Genomic DNA, 19,011 nt, shown 5'->3' with positions numbered 1-19,011 from the left:
ATTGTTGAGAAATCAGTGGGGGAAGATTTGTTAACTTTTTTGCGTTAAAGGTTACTGTGACATTGACCTTGGCCTGATGACCCCAAAAGTCGATAGGGGTCATCTACTGGGCAGGCCCAACCTTCATGTCAAGTTTGATGACCATAGGTCCAAGAATTGTCGAGTTTGCTTTCAAGGTCACTGTGACCTTGACCTTTGACCCCTAAAATCAATAGGGGTCATCTACTGGTCAGGCCCAACCTCCATGTCAAGTTTGAGGGCCATGAGTGCAGGCATTGTCGAGTTATCACTCGGACAACCTTTTACCATTCCAGGTCACTGTGACCTTGACCTTTGGCCAGATGACCCCCAAAAACCATAGGGGTCATCTCCTTGTCAGGCCAATTCTCCAAGTCAAGTTTGAGGGCCATGGGTGCAGGCATTGTTGAGTTATCAATCGGACAACCTTTTACCATTCAAGGTCACTGTGACCTTGACCTTTGGCCCAATGACCCCCAAAAACAATAGGGGTCATCTACTGGTCAGGCTCAATTCCAAGTCAAGTTTGAGGGCCATGGGTGCAGGCATTGTTGAGTTATCACTCGAACAACCTTTTACCATTAAAGGTCACTGTGACCTTGACCTTTGACCCATTGAGCCCAAAAAACAATAGGGGTCAGCTACTGGTCAGGCCCAACCTCCAAGTCAAGTTTGAGGGCCATGGGTGCAGGCATTGTCACGTTATCACTCGGACAGCCTTTTACCATTCAAGGTCACTGTGACCTTGACCTTTGGCCTGATGACCCCCCAAAACAATAGGGGTCAACTACTGGTCAGGCCCAACCTTCATGTGAAGTTTGATGACCATACGTCCAGGGATTGTTGAGTTATCACTCGGACAAGCTTTGGTCTACCGACGGACCGACGGACCGACCGACATACCGACATGCCTGTGCAAAGCAATATACCCCTCTTCTTCGAAGGGGGGCATAATAATAAAGATAAATAGTAAATAGGGGACAGGCATAACTGAAAACTTGTTATAGCAAGAGCTATGGACCTTGATACACATGGGCTCATGTATCATAAAGTTTTTGCAGGTGTAGGAGGGCTCATCATCATCATCATCATCATCATCAAGAAGCAGCAGCAGAATCAATGTTGTACAAAGGTCTACAGTTACCATAGTTTCTTGATGCAAAACAATCAGTTCCTAGACACGGCCACACAATGGTTGCCAATAGCAGAGTCCGTTTGTAAGTGGGATGGGTCGGGTCCGCCAATAATCAATCTGCTCATCAATGGAACGACCCGGGTGATGGTCTTCTTGCTAGTCCGGACACTGAAATGATTTTTTTAGTGTTTTTTAGTCTACCGTGTATGCAATAGCTTAAAACGCAAAAAATATCAAATGATTGGTGAATGCTAAAAAATTTACTGCGATCAACTATCGTTTTTCATAAGGTAGCAATACCGTGTTTTCTGCATATTTCTTTTAAATTAAACTCGGTATCTGAGTCATAAGCACAATTGTTTTCGACATTTTTTCAACCTTTTTGGTATATTAAAACAATTGTTTTAAATTATGGACATATGGTTCATAGGTCTGTGATTAAATGTGTTAATTTGGGAGTAATAGTGCATCTTCAACTTGCGAGATGTTTTTACTTTTGCTATTGATAACCATATTTCAGGTGTGAGCATATTGGCTCTTGCTTTAAGGTCCCAGTGTGCACGCTCTTGCTCCGCAGCGCAGACGATGCCGCCGAGACGGGCAGTGCAGGCCCTCCGATGGGTCGGTATCCTATCTGGATCAGCGGGCGGCCATGGGCATATCTTGCAGGTTATCGAAATAAACGGCAGTATCTTACAACTGTAAAGTAAACATAAGATAATAAATTGAGTATTCGTCCAAACGTAACAAAGGCAAGGAAGAAACCCAACTCCGCAGCCTCAAAACAGATTGTCTCTCATATACACTTGGAGTGAAAAGGGAAACAAAACATATACACCCTTAGATGTAACTTTTCACTCGGAAACACTAGCAATTTTGATGAAACTTGTTGGCTAAATATCTGGGCCCAATTCACTTCATACTCCCGTATACTACCAAGTTTGGTTACGTGTCCACAACAGCTACTCAGTGCCAAAGTTGTAGTTTTACATTAAAACTAGAACTGTTTTTGCGAAAGAGGTAGCACGTCAAATTCTTGAAACTTAGTTGTAGGTTTCCCTTGATCAGTTTATCCTATATCGTTTTTAGCTCAACATTTACCCCTATCGCTTTAAATAGGTCGACAGTCTAGCTCATGGAAACTCTTGATTCTAGTTGAGATGACCCCTAATGCTTTTAAGGCAAAGGGTTTTATGTTTGCAAAAGAAAGACGAAATATTTGTCATTGACTAGAGATGGCCCCTAATGCTTTTTAGGTCAAGGGTCTCATGTTTGCATTAGAAAGACGAATTATTTGTCATTGACCTGAGATGAACCCTAATGCTTTTTAGGTCAAGGGTCTTAAGTTTGCATTAAAAAGACGAAATATTTGTCATTGACCAGAGATGAACCCTAATATGCTTTTTAGGTCAAGGGTCTCATGTTACATTAGAAAAACAAAATATTTGTCATTGACCAGAGATGAACCCTTATGCTTTTTATGTCAAGGGTCTTATGTTTGCATTAGAAAGACGAAATATATGTCATTGACCTGAGATGAACCCTAATGTTTTTTAGGTCAAGGGTCTCATGTTTGCATTAGAAAGACGAAATATTTTTCATTGATCAGAGATGACCCCCTATTGTTTAAGGTCAAATTTCTTCTTAAATCATGTGCATCGTGTTTTAAACCTGTTCTAAATGAACTAAAGCTGCACTCTCACAGTTTGATGGTCATGACTTTTTTTAAATATGCTTAACATTTTGTCAATTTTGCCCAAATGTTTGGCAATCAGTGATATAAGATGGCTGACAAAAGAGCAGATGGCAGTTTTCCTTCTTCTGTTAAACAAAATGATGTTTTATGGTAAAAAGAGTCACTGATGTTAAGGAAATTTAAAATTGTCAGTTATATTCCAAACAGTCGAGATCATTTCTATTGAATGTTATTTTTATTACTGAATTTAAGGTGCCAAATTCAGCTGATTCTGAGATAAAATAAACAAAAAAGGTTAAAACTGTCAATCTGTGAGGGTGCTGCTATAAATCATTCAATTTAAATCAGGAATTAATTAAATTATCCTTCAGGAAAATAATGGACAGTATCAACAGAAGGTACATTAAGAGTGGAATTTAATGTATAATTTATTGCAGAGCAACACTTATTCTCTGACAACTAAGCTCAGATTATTGCATAAAACTTATACATGTCTATAGCAAATACAACTTATGCAAGGCATGAATCTTAGCAATATCAAACTGGTAATTTTTGCTTTACAGAAGAGCAGAATAATAGTTTATGGATAAATGGAAAAATTGCTAGCCGTTTCTTAAGATGTATGCATAGAAAAGAAACTTTGACAGGGTATTCAGAGATTTTGTTGTATTTGTCCTTCTGTCTCCATGGCCAGTTTCTGCATGTCCTTCTGTCTCCATGGCCAGTTTCTGCATGTCCTTCTGTGTCCATGGCCAGTCTTTGGGTGTCTTTCTGTCCCATGGCCAGTCTCTGCATGTCCTTCTGTCTTCATAGCAAACCTCTACTTGTCTCATTGGCCAGTTTCTGCTTGTCATCCTGTCTCCTTGGCCAGTCTCTGCATGTCTTTCTGTCTTCATGGCCAGTCTCTGGGTGTCCTTCTGTCTCCATGGCCAGTCTCGGCTTGCCCTTCTGTCTCCAATGCAAGCTTCTGCTTGTCTTTCTGTCTCCATGGCAAGTCTCTGAATATTCTTCTGTTTCAAAATCAAGCTTCGGCTTGTCCATAATCCACAGGGCCAATCACTTTGTATCTTTTTGTCTCCAATTCAAGCCTCTGCTTAGACTCTGCTTGCCCTCCCCTCCCTACAGCCAGTCTCTAGGGTGTCTGTCACCGGTGAATAGGCATCTTACACCAATGAACAGTTTTAATATTTCTATAGAATATGTACTTCCTTCTGTTTTCTTTAATATATTGCTAGTGTAATTAGTTTCTTTGTTATTATTGTTTGTTTGTTTTTAAAAAAATGATTTTTTTATGCATGAACATAAAATCAAACAGACAATTAGTTACTTTGCGCATCAAAAAATCAATAGTGCATCATAATATATGCATTGAACTTATTTATATGCTATTAATATATTTATTTTAAGGTACTCACTATTTTGAATAGCTTGTACAAACTCAAACATTACAAACGCAAATATAAAATCAAAATTAAAATTTGGGTCCCGGGTCCCGTGAAATATAACTGCCCTTGTATGTCGACCAATGAAAACGGTTGTAACAATTTTGTGCCAGCCAATTGATAATTACCCAATTTTAAAGAGGTAAACAGTAAAGACAATATCAAGATTTGTTAAACTTTCGGTTAATTCAGCAAGAACTTTCTTTTACTATTTTCTAAAATCATAAATATACATATCAGATTAAATTTATTATAGGTATTTACGAGTGTTTTATCCGATACCGAGCGTTCACTGGAATTATCACATGTTTTCGCGACTAGAAATATATTTCATCTCTGTTATGAGAATTTTTACCATTTTGTGCTGGATCCGTTGTTTATCGGTGTCGGTTTTTATCCGCTGCCTCGACCCGATAACATATTGACCTCCAGGATGGATGTTAAAAGGGGGTTCAATAAATAACCGGAAGAGTTGTGTAGACGCTCGCCTTACTCAGTTACTTAACGCACTGCTGGGTTACTTATCTGTGCACTACCCTCTAACAAGCTAGCCACAATAATGCGCGTTTATGGACCTTTTTGAACATTTGGATATTCATTTTGTTCCCTAAATGCCACAAGTCCACTGATTCATAACACTATAAAAGATATTCTTCAACTGTAACTTCACAATATTAAACACTGCATTGTTAAAAAAAAACAAATGTTACACATAAATTATTTTAGCCAATACCAATCTCTTATTACACTTAAGTGCTTAATGACACATTAATTCAGATCAACTTCTGTTAGCAAATCATCGCCCTTTTCGAACTAACAGGTGCCTGTTATCTTTCCGCTCAATATACTTAGCGCTGGGATCTGTCATTCTTGGCTAGGAAAAAAACAAGTGGGATATGGATGCGTAGAGTCGCCAAAACAAAATTCGTTAAAGACTCTGAAGTGGCTGTTTATATGGAATACCCCCTAACAAACCTTGTGTAATCTCTGTCTTGATGCCCATGTAAAGTCCAGTAAAATACACTCCACTTACAATATTTTTGGTATTGGGTTAATACCCCCAGAAAAAGCAGACTTGTTGCATCCATATCCATACATGCCATATTTTTCAATGGCTCCCCAGGGGATTTTGTTCAGTGTTCCAGGGGATTCCTGAGTCACAAATCAGAAGATTATCATCATCATCATTGGCATGGGTAGCATTTCACTTTTTTACCCTTTTTTGCATATTTCAGAAACAATTTAATGGGCTTACCATCCTCGGAAGTGGATAAAAAAAATCTGCTTCTTGTCAGAAATGATGACTTTCAGACTATTAGAGATATTGGAATGAATATCAATCTTATTCGTTTTTTTCCCTTTTTTTCCCTTTCCCAAATAGTCTGATTGTTAGCAATTGATTTAAAAGCAAAATCATCACTATTTGTTTAATTTCAAAAACTTGTTTCCTTTTGGTATTCATCAAAACATAAAATACATCATCATTGTTATAAATAAAGACTAAGTTTGTCTACTGATCATAGAAATAATCACTTTTTATTTGTAGTCAATAACTGAACTTAAGAAAGCCAGATAAAGAAACTATTATAAACATAGATTTTAAATAAAGTTTCAGTGAAGAAAGTGATGTTATGGTCTCGAAATAGGTCAACAACAGTTCTTTTTCCCTCACTAATCCTCCACTTATAGAAAAGGGTGTCAAAAGACCTTTGTATATTATATTATTTGTGTAATATCTGTTGAACTGTTCCAGGATAATAGCAGTGATAAGTTCAGGGAATGTCCTTTTCTTTATAAAGATTACCCCTTTGCATGCAACAATTTAAGGGAGTTAAGAAAACATCAATATTTATTGAATCTTAATAGAGCACTGCTCGGGAATTACACTAGTATGCAAACCGTGGACTGATGTAATGAAATTTTACAATTTCTATCCAAATGAAAGTAAAAGACTTAAGGCCTATTGAGGTGCGAGTACCATTTCAATACAACTGTTCCTAATTTGAAAATGTTACAAAAAGTTGTTATCTCCCTTTTATGTGCCCACATTTAAATTATAAACATTATTCAATAAACGAGGGAGAAACATCTTTATTTATGTATTGCCTCTTAAAAGTCTTTAACATTCAATATGGCTACTACATGTAACATGGATTTCAACGGGTCTTTAATATACTAAATTAAATATAAAATTATTTGCAATAATTGTGTAGAATGTAAATTGATTTTGACAGTTCCCAACCCGGAGTGAACAACTTTAAATGGCACTCATGTTTAATTCATGAACATTGCACTATGCACTAGAATCTTTGTTCCTTTTTCTCTCATTTAATTGGTACTCAAATGAGCAATACCTTCGGTAAATAAATAGAATGCATAGAAAATACTACATTCAGTGCCTAATAAGGATTTGTTATGTATTGTCTTTCTTTTGTCTGTCATATACATGTATGTAATGTTGTATTTGTATGTTCTTGTGTTTGTATATTCTTTTCACTGTTTTATCAATGTCAGATTATTTTGAGCCTTTTTTCCAAAACATGACAATTTGCGGAGGTAACAGCAAACTAAGAATTGCTTTTTTCCTTAATATGAACCAACCAGGAAAAACAAATATTGGCAAGGATTTTTACAGTTTTTTACTAAAACAAATTTAACTGCATGTTTCAGTCACAATGGAACCAAGAGTGTTGCAGCCAGTGAATGACCAGAATACATCAGAAAATGCAGGAACGCCTAAAAAGTAAGGTTCTCTCTTCTCGTTGTGTTGTGAAATTAGTCAGATAGTACCTGGTATAATATTTCGTTTTTGCTTACAATTTTTTTATATCAACTTTTTCACATATTAATATCTGAAAAGAATATCTGAATAATGACCTTAGAAGAAATTAATTTTGAGTTTTAAAGCATTTAATCAAGTCTAGTTCTGTAGAAATACATCTGTATAGCAGAAAAGTTTAGTATGTTAAAAAAGAATGATTTTGCTACTATACATTGCAAATTTGATTTAAATATTTCATTTCACGTTTTGAAAATTTGTGTATAAAAGTGATGCAAGGGTTATATTTTGTCAAGTTTTTGTACTTCCAAGGACTTAAGTTTTAACCCATTTTTAGGAAGTAATATATTTCAAACTTCCTTTATGGAAGCCCTGCAGTACTACTTGCACCAAGGTGACAATTTTTTATTTTATAAAAAATTGTTTCGAGAAAGAAGAAATATTGATTATATCAATGAATAAAGGTTGGTTAATAATTTTAACTTTTTTTCAGAAAAGAATTGACTCTGGCAAACTTTGATATAGGGAAGCCACTGGGCAAAGGAAAGTTTGGGAATGTTTATCTAGCGAGAGAGAAGACTTCCAAGTTCATTGTGGCTCTGAAGGTGCTCTTCAAATCTCAGCTACAGAACTCTGGCGTGGAACATCAGCTCCGCAGAGAAATTGAGATCCAGTCACATTTACAGTAAGGGTTTACCCACCCATTGTCATAGCCAAACCATACAAATTATTTTTTCTCTTTATTACATAACTCGGTGATGTGTAACTTTATAGATACATGTAGACCTAAGATTCTGCCCATACATTAAGCACTGATATAATCATCATTCTCTAATTTTTGCATATTACAACATACATTGTAACAATGAATCAGTGTTGCAATGTTCAAAAGCATGTTTACCACTACTCTAATTTTCAAATTAGGGTATATCCCAAAAGTATGTTATAAAACTTGAAAAGCTTCAAAAATTTTGTTAGCATATTCCATGTCAAGGCAAAAAACCTGATTGAACCCATAATGAAGCTTCTATTTCATTTGAATAAATTGATAATGAAAACACTTTCCACTCTTTGGTCCTAAAAATTATGACAATGTTCTATATACCACTCTTAAGTGTTCTCAAAAAGAACTAGCTGCCGGCAAAATGGATCAAATGGGAATTGGGCCGGTTCAAATTTGGAAAAATATTTGAATTTTAAGTAGAATAAGGATTAGCTGGTCTGTTACTTTTCTATTTTATACATTTCAACCAAAACTTATTAAGAACACTGGACTATTGAAAAAGGCACAGAAAGGAGGTAAGCCTGTTTTTTTCTGTTTCAGACATGAGAATATACTACGGATGTATCAGTGGTTTCATGACAAGAAACGTATCTTCCTGGTGCTGGAGTTTGCAGCCAAGGGCGAGCTGTATAAGATCCTGCAGAGAGAAAAGAGATTTGACGAGAAAACTACTGCAAAGGTACATAATTATAAGCCTAAATTAAGTAAACATACTTATTTTAGTGTAGCTTAATTAAGAGAAAAATATGTTGATTATATATTGATAATATGCAACAAGTGTGATGTTTAAAAGCCAAATATTTGTGAACTTTCCAATGTGACAATGCATTTTGGAGGTGAACAATTAATAAAACAAATGTTGTCTGCTCCTTACATAACAATGTGAATAATGTGATGAGTTTCTTTGTGTAACAATAATGCAAAAAACATGTATGTGCGTTCCAGTATGTCTACCAGCTGGCCAATGCCCTCAAGTACTGCCACAGTAAGAAGGTGATCCATCGAGACATCAAGCCAGAAAATCTACTGATAAGCCTTATTGGTGACCTCAAGATAGCCGACTTTGGTTGGTCCGTCCATGCTCCATCCTCCAGGTTAGATCACTCTCCAGGTTTTTATATTGCCATTCACAGTGGTTGAAATGAATTGCAAATGACCTCAAGTCTAATACTGGTAAAATAATTTTGAGCTTGTACTAAATTTGCAATTTTAATATACAGCAGTCATTGAAATTAGACATTTAAATGAACAAGCCTGAATTCTTACACTAGTGCTTGATTTTAAAAACAAGAATATGAGCAAGCCCTGTTATTTTACCAGTGCAGGGCTAGTGGGCTTGTGCTAATTTTGACCACTATGATATCTACTAAAAAGTTATTAATGTAAGATTTGCACCTATTTATCCAAATGCCTAATTTCTGTAACGGTATGGAATGTTTCTTAATTGTGGTAACACAATTTTTCATGTCAGGGAATACTCATAAAAAATACATTATTTTAAAAAAAGTATTGTTAGCTTTCTCTGGCATACCCTTAATATATATAATATAACATATATTAAACTCTATGAACCCACTCTCTATCTTGGTTTTAAAGCTCGTTAATTTCTAAGTAGATATTTGAAGACAATATTTAAATAAACATATGTAAATGGTTTAAAAAATTCCGGAACATGTACTTCACAATACGCTTATAAAATGTGCATTATATAACACAACTTGTTGATTTCAATATATCTGTGTATGGAAACCTGCAATTTGATCAAATTTACTTGTTTCAATAAATCATTAAATAGAAAATTGACAGTTTCTCATACTTAAATGCATTATGACTTTGTTTGAATAAGTACTGGCAATCATAGGACAGTAAGAAAATTGAGCTGTACTTCATGCTTATCTGAGCACGAAGTGCTTCTTTTCACTATATCAATTATGTCTATATGGATAACTTTGAAAATCTTCTATTCGGAAACTATTGGCCCAATTAAAAAAAAAATCATAGAAATTTTCCTACGGTGACCCTTTGTCAAATTTCTTCACTCCTTGATGATGCATAAAAAACGTGGTGACCAGGGGCGAGGCTAGTTACCACTATATGTCTATATGGAAAATTTTCTATTCAGAAACCATCAACCTGATTTCAAATTTCAAAATAATTCGACTAAAACGTTCATTTAGTGGCCATATATCAAATTCCTTCACCCCATTGTGATTCACAATAAAGCAGGGCCATCAGGGGCTAGGGCTAGTTTTCACTATACCGGGGTATGTCTATATGAAAATCTTTCTTTTCAGAAATCATTGGCCCGTTTTCAAAACATTTAAACAGAAATGTTCCTTATGTGGCCCTTTCATCATTTTTATCCCCCCCCTTGAAAAGGCTAGGGGATATAGTAATGGTGGGCGCGATTCCATGTGTCTGTCCTTCCGTCCGTCCCACATTCATTTCTTTGCATCTCCTCTTAAATTTCTCATGCGATTTCTACCAAACTTTCACAGATTGATGACTATATAGTGACGCAGCACATATTGTTGGGCTTTCGCGATTCGGCCATTTTTGAAAGAATTATATTCCTTTTTTTATTTTACATTAAAAATTGGTTTCTTCGCATCTCCTCTTACATTTCTCATGCGATTTCTACCAAACTTTCTCAGATTGATGACTATATAGTGACGCAGCGCATATTTTCAGGCTTTTGGGATTCGGCCATTTTTGTAAGAGTTATAGCCCTTAGTTTTTTTTACATTTAAAATTGGTTTCTTTGCATCTCCTCTTACATTTCTTATGTAATTTCTACCAAACTTTCACAGATTGATGATCAGAAAGTGAAGCAGCGCATATTGTCAGGCTTTTGCGATTCTACCATTTTTGAAAGAGTTATAGCCCTTTGTTTATTTTACATTTAAAATTGGTTTCTTCGCAACTCCTCTTACTTTTTCATGCGATTTCTACCAAACTTTCACAGATTGATGACTATATAGTGACGCAGCGCATATTGTCGGGCTTTTGCGATTCGTCCATTTTTGAAAGAGTTATAGCCCTTTGTTTACATTTAAAGTTGGTTTCTTGCAACTCCTCTTACGTTTTTCATGCAATTTCTACCAAACTTTAACAGATTGATGACTATATAGTGACGCAGTGCATATTGTCAGGCTTTCACTATTCGACCATTTTATGAAGAGTTATTGCCCTTTCTTAATTTTATGCATTTCTTATGTTCCTGAGAAACTAAACTTACCATTGATTGTCTTTCGTTTAAAAAAATGCTGTCTGTGACTGCTCTTGTTTTAATGATAACTTAATTGTTTTAGCACAGCAGACATATAGGCTGCATATATCATGGCAGATATTAAGCTGTGTATCACAACAGACATATAGGTTGCATAGCACTGAAGACACATAGGCTGCATAGCATGGCCAAAATAAAGGCTCCAAAGCAAGGCTGACCTTTAGACTGCATAGCATGACAAAGAAATGATAGTCTGCATAGCATGTCAGACAATGTCTTCACATATATGGAAGCAGATTAGACATATAGCCTGCATAGCATGACACACAAATGTGGTAGCCAGGCAGACAAATACCCAGCAAAGCATTGCAGACATTTTTTAGCGGGTCAGACATTTAGCATGCATTGCATGGTAGACATATGTGGTAGCCGGGCAGACATATAGCCTTTATAGCATGGCAGACATGTGGTATGAGTAGCATAAAACATGTTCTGCAAGGTCACACTTGCATGTTCATGTTTGCTCTCCTTCTTACCGGAGTACAATAAAGGTTGATGCAAAAAAAAGATTAATTCTTATACATTATTATGTTAAATTCATTAGACTCTCGTGGCCAAAACAAAAGAAAACATGATTTGTGTACGAATTAAAAGATATCAGCAATATTTTAGCGCTTTTTATACCCCCAACAAACGAAGTTTGAAGGTGGTATATTGGAGTCACCCTGTGGTCAGTCGGTCGGTTTGTTGGTCGGTCCGTTGCAATTTACCTTGTCCGGAGCATAACTTAAAAACTACTGGATGAAATTGGATTAAACTTCATACAATTATAGAGCATAATGAGAGAAAGTGCAGTGTACAACAATCATAACTCTATTCATGCTTATTACTGAGTAATTGCCCTTTGTTACTTTTTTTGTCCAGAGTATAACTAGAAAAGTACTGGATGGAATTCATTGAAACTTCATACAATAGTAAAGCACAATGAGAGGAAGTGCAGTGTTCAAGAACCATAACTCTACTTTAGCTTATTACTGAGTTATTGCTCTTTATTTGTTTTTTTTGCCATCAATTTTTTTCCAGACATTACTTGAAAACTATTGGATGGAATTTAATAAAACTTCATACAGTGATAGATCATAAGGAGAGGAAGTGCAGAGAACAAGAACCGCAATTCTATTTCAGCTCATTACAGAGTTACTGCCCTTTGTTACTTTTTTCTTGTCCGGAGCATAACTTGAAAAGTATTGGATGGAGTTTAATAAAACTTCATACAATGATAGATCATAATGAGAGGGAGTGCAGTGTACAGGAACCGCAATTCTATTTCAGCTAATTACAGAGTTACTGCCCTTTGTTACTTTTTCTTGTCTGGAGCATCACTTGAAAACTGTTGGATGGAATTTAATAAATCTTCATACGGTGATAGATCATAATGAGAGGAAGTGTAGTGTACAGGAACCACAATTCTTTAGCCAGTTACAGAGTTATTGCCCTTTGTTACTTTTTTCTTGTCCGGAGCATAACTTGAAAACTACCGGATGGAATGTAATAAAACTTTATACAATGGTACAGCACAATGAGAAGGAGTTCAGTGTAGTTGAATCACTACACTATTTTAGCAAATTACAGAGTTATTGCCTTTTTTTTTTTTTTTTTTTTTTTTTTTTGTCAAACTTTTGTCCGGACAGTAACTTGAAAACCACTAGATGGAATAGCATAAAACTTCATACAATGATAAATCATAATGAGGCATTCAGGGGTATTAATCACCTTCAGTGATAGCTCTAGTTTAACTGGGAATTTGTTGTCATTTATCTATTCATTCAAAAGATCATATATAAGGCTTATTTGGTTGTCAAGGATAGCGTATGGTATTAGGGGGAGTAAATGTGTACGGTATCAGGGGAAGTATTAAAATGTATTGATTAAAACAACAATTTATGGTACAATAGTCGACAATTTATAACGACTATTAAACATGACATACATTTCATTTAAATCAACCTTCATGAGTCAATATAATATTGACACAGATAAAGCGAATTATGTATCTAAGTTTACAGTCTATACTTACTGTAGGGATGAGCTTATAGCACTTAGCCAGACCAGTGCATTTTAGTGAATCTGAGTGCTAAATGGTTGCTCAACTGGGCCAATTTGGAGCTTTTTCAGTACAACTCAGTTCACCAGCAGTGCAATGGGGGCAGTTATCATGCATCTAGCTTGCCAAGTTAGTACAGTTTTGAATCATGAACTTTAAATGTGGGTCAAAAGTTTTATTAGGGTTACAAAATGTATTTCTCTTTATTGATATTGATAATAGGTTGAATTTTAATTATTATTTTCAATTAAGGGTTAACATCTTTGTTTTGAAACAGCAAAAGAACAAAATTATACAATTTGACTTCAAACACAAGTGTTGACAGTCATAAAAAAGAAATAAAAAAAGATTTAAAGTTGTTTACTTTGTACACAAAAAGTACTTCCATTTGGGTGGGATATTATGAATATTTATCTAGAATTCTAGATTTTATCATTGTACAAAATGCATTTGTTGTCCTGTGCTTTGAGAATGAACTGTTCCTGATAAATGAAAGAGTGGCATTAATGGTAGAGTCCAATTACCTGTTGGCATCAGGCCCCAATATCACGAAAATACTTAAGTCAAATCCCAACTCATATTCCCATATAACATCATAGTTTTTACACATTTTTGAACCGCATTCTATCATTGAATATGGTGATTGAAACCTTTGGTCTAGATTCCAATGGAAAAAATATTCTTCAGCCAAAAATGTACTCCAGTACAATTCATTGCTTTTTCACAGTTACTCAAGTAAATTTATTGCTCTAGAATAAGTTTTCTTTGAAATATTGTCAAAATCTTTCAATTACACATTCTTTGAGAAAATATGTTTTCAAAAAGTATAAAAACATTCAAGATTAAAAAAAAATACTATGCTTTTATGTGGTAAAATGAGTTGAGATTGAGATTTGACTTGAGTATTTTCGTGATATTGAGGCCAGGTGTTTGACTCGTACTTTCATGGATTTTGTGTGACTATATTATTAAAATGGGAGCCATAACATTTCTGACCTCTTTGTACTGGTATTTAAGAATAACAACATGAAAAAAATGATGAAGAATAACTGGATATGCATTTTCTTTTATATGGTATACGTGTATCATAAAGTCAAATGATTTTAGTTAAAGAGTTTGGAAGGTAGCATCCCTCTGCCCTCATGAAGAATTCAGAGAATTGAAAGGTTATGAAAATCAAAAGGTTGTGGTTTTTGACAGACAACCATTATGTTACTTCTATGAAACAAAATTACTTACATTTTCTAACAAATAATGTTTAAATGCATTACAGCCTGACAGTGTGCCCTTTCCTCCCTTGGAAGCTTGTCCTACTTCTGCAGCACCTTGTCCTTTTTAAAATCTGGCCAAAACCCTAATTTTAAATTCGCTTGATTTTTCTTGATGTTGTGGGACATTTTTTCCTGAATGAAGCATTAATATCTAGTGCTTGAATGAAAAGGTTAATGAATACCAAGACACAAAGCAATATTTGATTTTTTCCAGACGGACGACATTATGTGGGACGCTGGACTACCTCCCTCCAGAGATGATTGAGGGCTCGTTCCACGATGAGAATGTTGACCTGTGGAGCCTGGGCGTGCTGTGTTACGAGCTGCTAGTGGGAAATCCCCCGTTTGAGACGGAGAGCAACTCTGAGACATACAGGAGAATCACTCGTGTGGACATACGCTACCCGTCTTACGTCACCTCAGGGGCCAGGGATCTCATTGGAAGTGTATGTACTTGTTATATCCACCTACTGAAGTGATATACAGTCGAAACTGTATGGCTCAATATTCTAGGGACCGGCCAAAATACTTAGAGCCTCAAGAACATTGAGCCAAGCAGAATGTTATTTTTTTATTTGTTACAAAAAATAGTGTTTACCTCGTTTGTTATTGGCTATGCAATCTCGGCAAGAGAAGAGTATTTGATAATAATTATAATACCAGTCAAGCAATTTTAATGTGCTAAATGATGCCAAGCAAACAAATCAAGGGGTGAGATTTTTAACTGAACCCGCGCAAATGACATCGACCCAAGCAAACAAAACAAAACGTGTGAAAGTCTTACTTAGGACCGCGAAAATGACTTTTGATATCGAGCCATCCAATCTAATTTTATATGAACAAAGAGTAAAAAAATTTGGTCCTTTTAATCTGGTTTGAGCCAACGAGGATATCCAGCCATGAGATATCGAGCCAACGAGTTTCGACTGTAAAGTTACTGGATTTAAGCCTCTTTGTGTTTGCAATGACATGTAAAGCTGCGAATGAAATCAAAATTTGATTGAATATGTTGAAATTATAAGATGAAAAAGGTTGCAAAACAAATCAAATATGAGAGATGTGAATTGTTCACGCGTCTAATGTCTCAAGGGAATTCCCACCTCCCACAAAAAATAAAATAAAATAAAAGCCTAATAAAATAATAACTGAATGCATAGAGAGCCCTCAAAATAAGTTCCAAATTGGCCAGTTTTGCTTCTAGGCAGGGTGCCCCACCCAATTTTGGGCCTTAATTGGTCCCATGCACCTGGCTGTAATCGTTTTAGCCCTTCAGCTGATAGATTTATCACATCCTTGTTATATTTATAATTGATATAAATTTGGTAAATATTTACCCTCCAATAATATTGGAGAGTAAATATTTACCAAATTTATATCAATTATTAATTGCATCATAGATTTTCTCCACATATTCTGTCATGAAAGAAACATCACAGTAGGTCTTCTTGTTTGAGATATATTTTTTGTTGAAACATATTGTTTGTTGAAACATCGAATCTTATTGTTTGTTTGAATTTCAGTTACTGCGACATGACCCCCGTAAGCGTATCTCCCCGGACGCTGTGATGACCCACCACTGGATCGTGGCTAACCATACCCCCAAGGATCCACCCAGACACTGATTAATCTGTGATGACCCTGTCCTTGTTGTGGCTTACAATAACCCCAAAAGGTTCTACCAGACACTTATGAAGCACATTGATTGTGGGAACTAAAACCATACACCAACAGACTTATAGTTTGTGTTAATTGAGTAATTGAGAGTCCAGAGATCAAGGGTGGTAATGAGATTAAAACCATCAGCTCTGAGGACTGTGTCCTATGATTGATAAGGTGTGGACAAATCAAAATCATCTTAAAAATGTAAATCAATGCATGTGTGATATTTAAACATTGTATGCTTGTAAATAGATATGTTTTAATGAGGACATGTGTTTAAGGATGTGAAAGAAATGTTTGTTTTCAAATTGATGACAATAATAATTATTATCTGTTACGGAAAAGTCTTCCGTAAGAAAAATCTGTGTCTTCATCCATGTATATTCTGTAAATGTCTGTATATTTTAAAATGAAACAGTCTCTTTACATCAATTGCGATGAAGCTGATTCACATGTTATATATATGTCAAACCTAATGTGTTCATGTTTTTAAACGTAATGTGTTCATGTTCTCATATCATCTGTCTATTGCAATCATAGAAAGGCGTAAAAAAATGTTTGTTTCCAGTTTCCCAACCTACCGTGATATCTACCCTGACTCATAACCTTTTTATAGCCTTGTGAAATATTTGTTATCTTGTTTGATTTTTTTCTTTTAAAAGTTAAAAAAGAAGTGGGCTATTAACCATACTAGTGATGCTAATACTGATTGTTAAGATGTTCTTAAGCGTATACTCAACAGTTTTTGTCAACTGAAAATTCTCATGAAACTGGAAACAAACACATTATTTTTTTTAACAACCCTTACTGTTTTATCCTTTATCTTCAGCAGCTAAATACTTTCTTTCAGTTACTCTTGAGTGTATATGTGAATATATATAGAGAATATTTGGTGATATTGTTTTGATATCATTAATACTCGATGTTATATATCTAGAGGATATTTGATCATTTCAGTGTAAGATCATATTCTATTTAACGAGTGGTCATAGATATTATTACATGTCTATGATCATGAGTCAAAATATGGAATTTATTACACAATTTTTTTATGAAATTGATGAAACTTACACTGGCCTTTTAAATAAATTTCAGTAAATAAGTTTAATAAATTTTGTTTGTTGAATAACCAGAATTTTTTTATGTTCTATTAATATCTTAAAGGCCTAGTTTATGGAATGTTTGGCATGATAATCCCCTGCTGTGCATCTCCTGCTTATTGCTCTGATGTCACAGTAGGGGCCAATTTCCTGTTTGTTTATTGGCTCAAGGCCATTTAGGGTCCATTTCTATAATAAAATCTCAAAAACTGCACAGCAGGATATTCAAATCATAGATCGATCTGATAAGACAATTAGATTAAGATCAATAGAAGGATATTAATTTCTAGGTTGTGTAAGATTATTAGATACAATACAAGTAGATCAATCAGGGGTTCTTCAGTTTAGAATTAATCTAGAAATCAAGATTGAGAGCTTCTAACTTCAGACTTTTGTACAGAATGTATTTTACTCGGACATTTGCATCAAAAACAGCAGGAGTACATTAAGTATATATATGATTTAAAAAAAACAAGTTTGCAAGGTGTCTCACACACAACCATAAGCTCCTGTAGAGTTTTTTTACCAAGTGTGTTAATGTATGGTTCAAACTTCGAGGACTGCATATCCCAATTAAAATGTTTACTGGAAAAATGTATGATCAAAATTATTTACGTGTATGTGTGTTATATACGGTGTTTTCTGTTTCTTAACTGTTCTTTCAGTCTGCACTTCTCAGTCTATTTTTATATGATCTTGTAAATACAGTTGTATAACATATCTGTAATATTGTGAAAATAAAATTGTAGTAACTTGACATTTGATGCGTTTGTGATCAAACCCTTAGCAATTATTGAAAAATAAACGTCCTAGAAGCCATAAGATCTGTGGACAGCGGACAAATCACATCCCTGCTCGACCAATGCTTGAACATATTTTTTGCAAAGATTTTTTAGAACTTTGTAAGGACCCAATGTTGGTGGACGAAGTTTTCGTAACACTGTCACCTCAAAAACAAAAGTTGTCACCAGCTGGTAAAGAGCAACCTACTAGTAATGTAATAGCCTAGGCTAGGTCAAATCTTTCTCAAGTTGTTAAGGGATGAGTTTTTTAGCACTTTTGGCAAGGACCTTTGTTATACAGACTCCAAAAAAGCAATAGGGGTCAACAACTAGTCCGAGATACTAGAGCATTGAGATAAAATCCTTCTGTTACCTCAAATTTGCAAATCTACGTATTATATATGTACCCTATTCTTCAAAGGGGGTACACACCATTTCAAGTGGGGCATACCAGTGGCTAGTTGAACAATCAGTTGACTCATAATTAATATAAATAAGCACATGGTTGCAATACCAAATGGATTAAGGTGTAATGCGACCCCGAGCAAATTTTCAAGTTCATGTCTGAAAATTGATATACAAATAAAACAGCACATACCCAAATAGGGACTTTTCAATATTTGGAACAGTTTTGAAACTGCCAGTCTTAAAAATATACCAACGACGTCAATATTGAGACGTCTCAATCTTTTTACCTTTCAGGTACAATAACTGAAAATTTCATCAATTCTCTGTTTACCTCTATGAAATTTTAACCTCAAGTGCGTCTTGAGAAACCATCTCGTCCAGTTGCAATCGTTGCTAAATAATCGTTGCTTTAGCAACAGGTCAATATAAGATTTACCGTACATGTATTTACAAAGCCAAAATACAAGAAGTGACCATGATCTGGTATGGAATATGGGAGAGTGTAACTTGGGCAGGATAGGGTGTTCTCCATTTCCTTAGCATTGAAAATGCTACCATATAGCAACTCCCTTAACATCAGTTCTAAAGATGTAACAGAAAAGCA

The 19,011-nt window shown here is 35.2% G+C and overlaps 1 protein-coding gene across 2 annotated transcripts; it reads left to right on the top strand.

The window, feature by feature from the left end:
* The first annotated feature begins 1,755 nt into the window (after positions 1-1,755).
* On the top strand, positions 1,756-17,974 carry LOC128245158 (aurora kinase-like). Of its 2 annotated transcripts, none has more exons than XM_052963412.1 (7): positions 1,756-1,822; positions 6,962-7,034; positions 7,564-7,755; positions 8,395-8,533; positions 8,800-8,948; positions 14,673-14,904; positions 15,979-17,974. In XM_052963412.1, the coding sequence occupies exons 1-7, from the start codon at positions 1,771-1,773 to the stop codon at positions 16,078-16,080; spliced, it is 939 nt and encodes a 312-aa protein (XP_052819372.1). In that variant the 5' UTR covers positions 1,756-1,770; the 3' UTR covers positions 16,081-17,974. The 2 variants fall into 2 exon arrangements, with proteins under 2 accessions (XP_052819372.1, XP_052819373.1); XM_052963413.1 differs by lacking the exon at positions 1,756-1,822 and adding an exon at positions 4,414-4,433.
* Positions 17,975-19,011: the final 1,037 nt, after the last annotated feature.

This window comes from Mya arenaria, chromosome 8 (genome assembly GCF_026914265.1).
Source record: "Mya arenaria isolate MELC-2E11 chromosome 8, ASM2691426v1".
NCBI lineage: Eukaryota > Metazoa > Mollusca > Bivalvia > Myida > Myidae > Mya > Mya arenaria.
The sequence above is the reverse complement of the archived record's forward strand: the minus strand, read 5'-3'. Positions and strand labels throughout refer to the sequence as shown.

Excerpts from the sequence above, each read along its gene's own strand:
- LOC128245158 (XM_052963412.1), top strand. The coding sequence starts at position 1,771 with ATGGGTCGGTATCCTATCTGGATCAGCGGGCGGCCATGGGCATATCTT. Across the intron at positions 1,823-6,961 it reads GCCATGGGCATATCTTGCAG|TCACAATGGAACCAAGAGTG; the intron begins GTTATCGAAATA and ends TGCATGTTTCAG. Across the intron at positions 8,534-8,799 it reads ACGAGAAAACTACTGCAAAG|TATGTCTACCAGCTGGCCAA; the intron begins GTACATAATTAT and ends TGTGCGTTCCAG.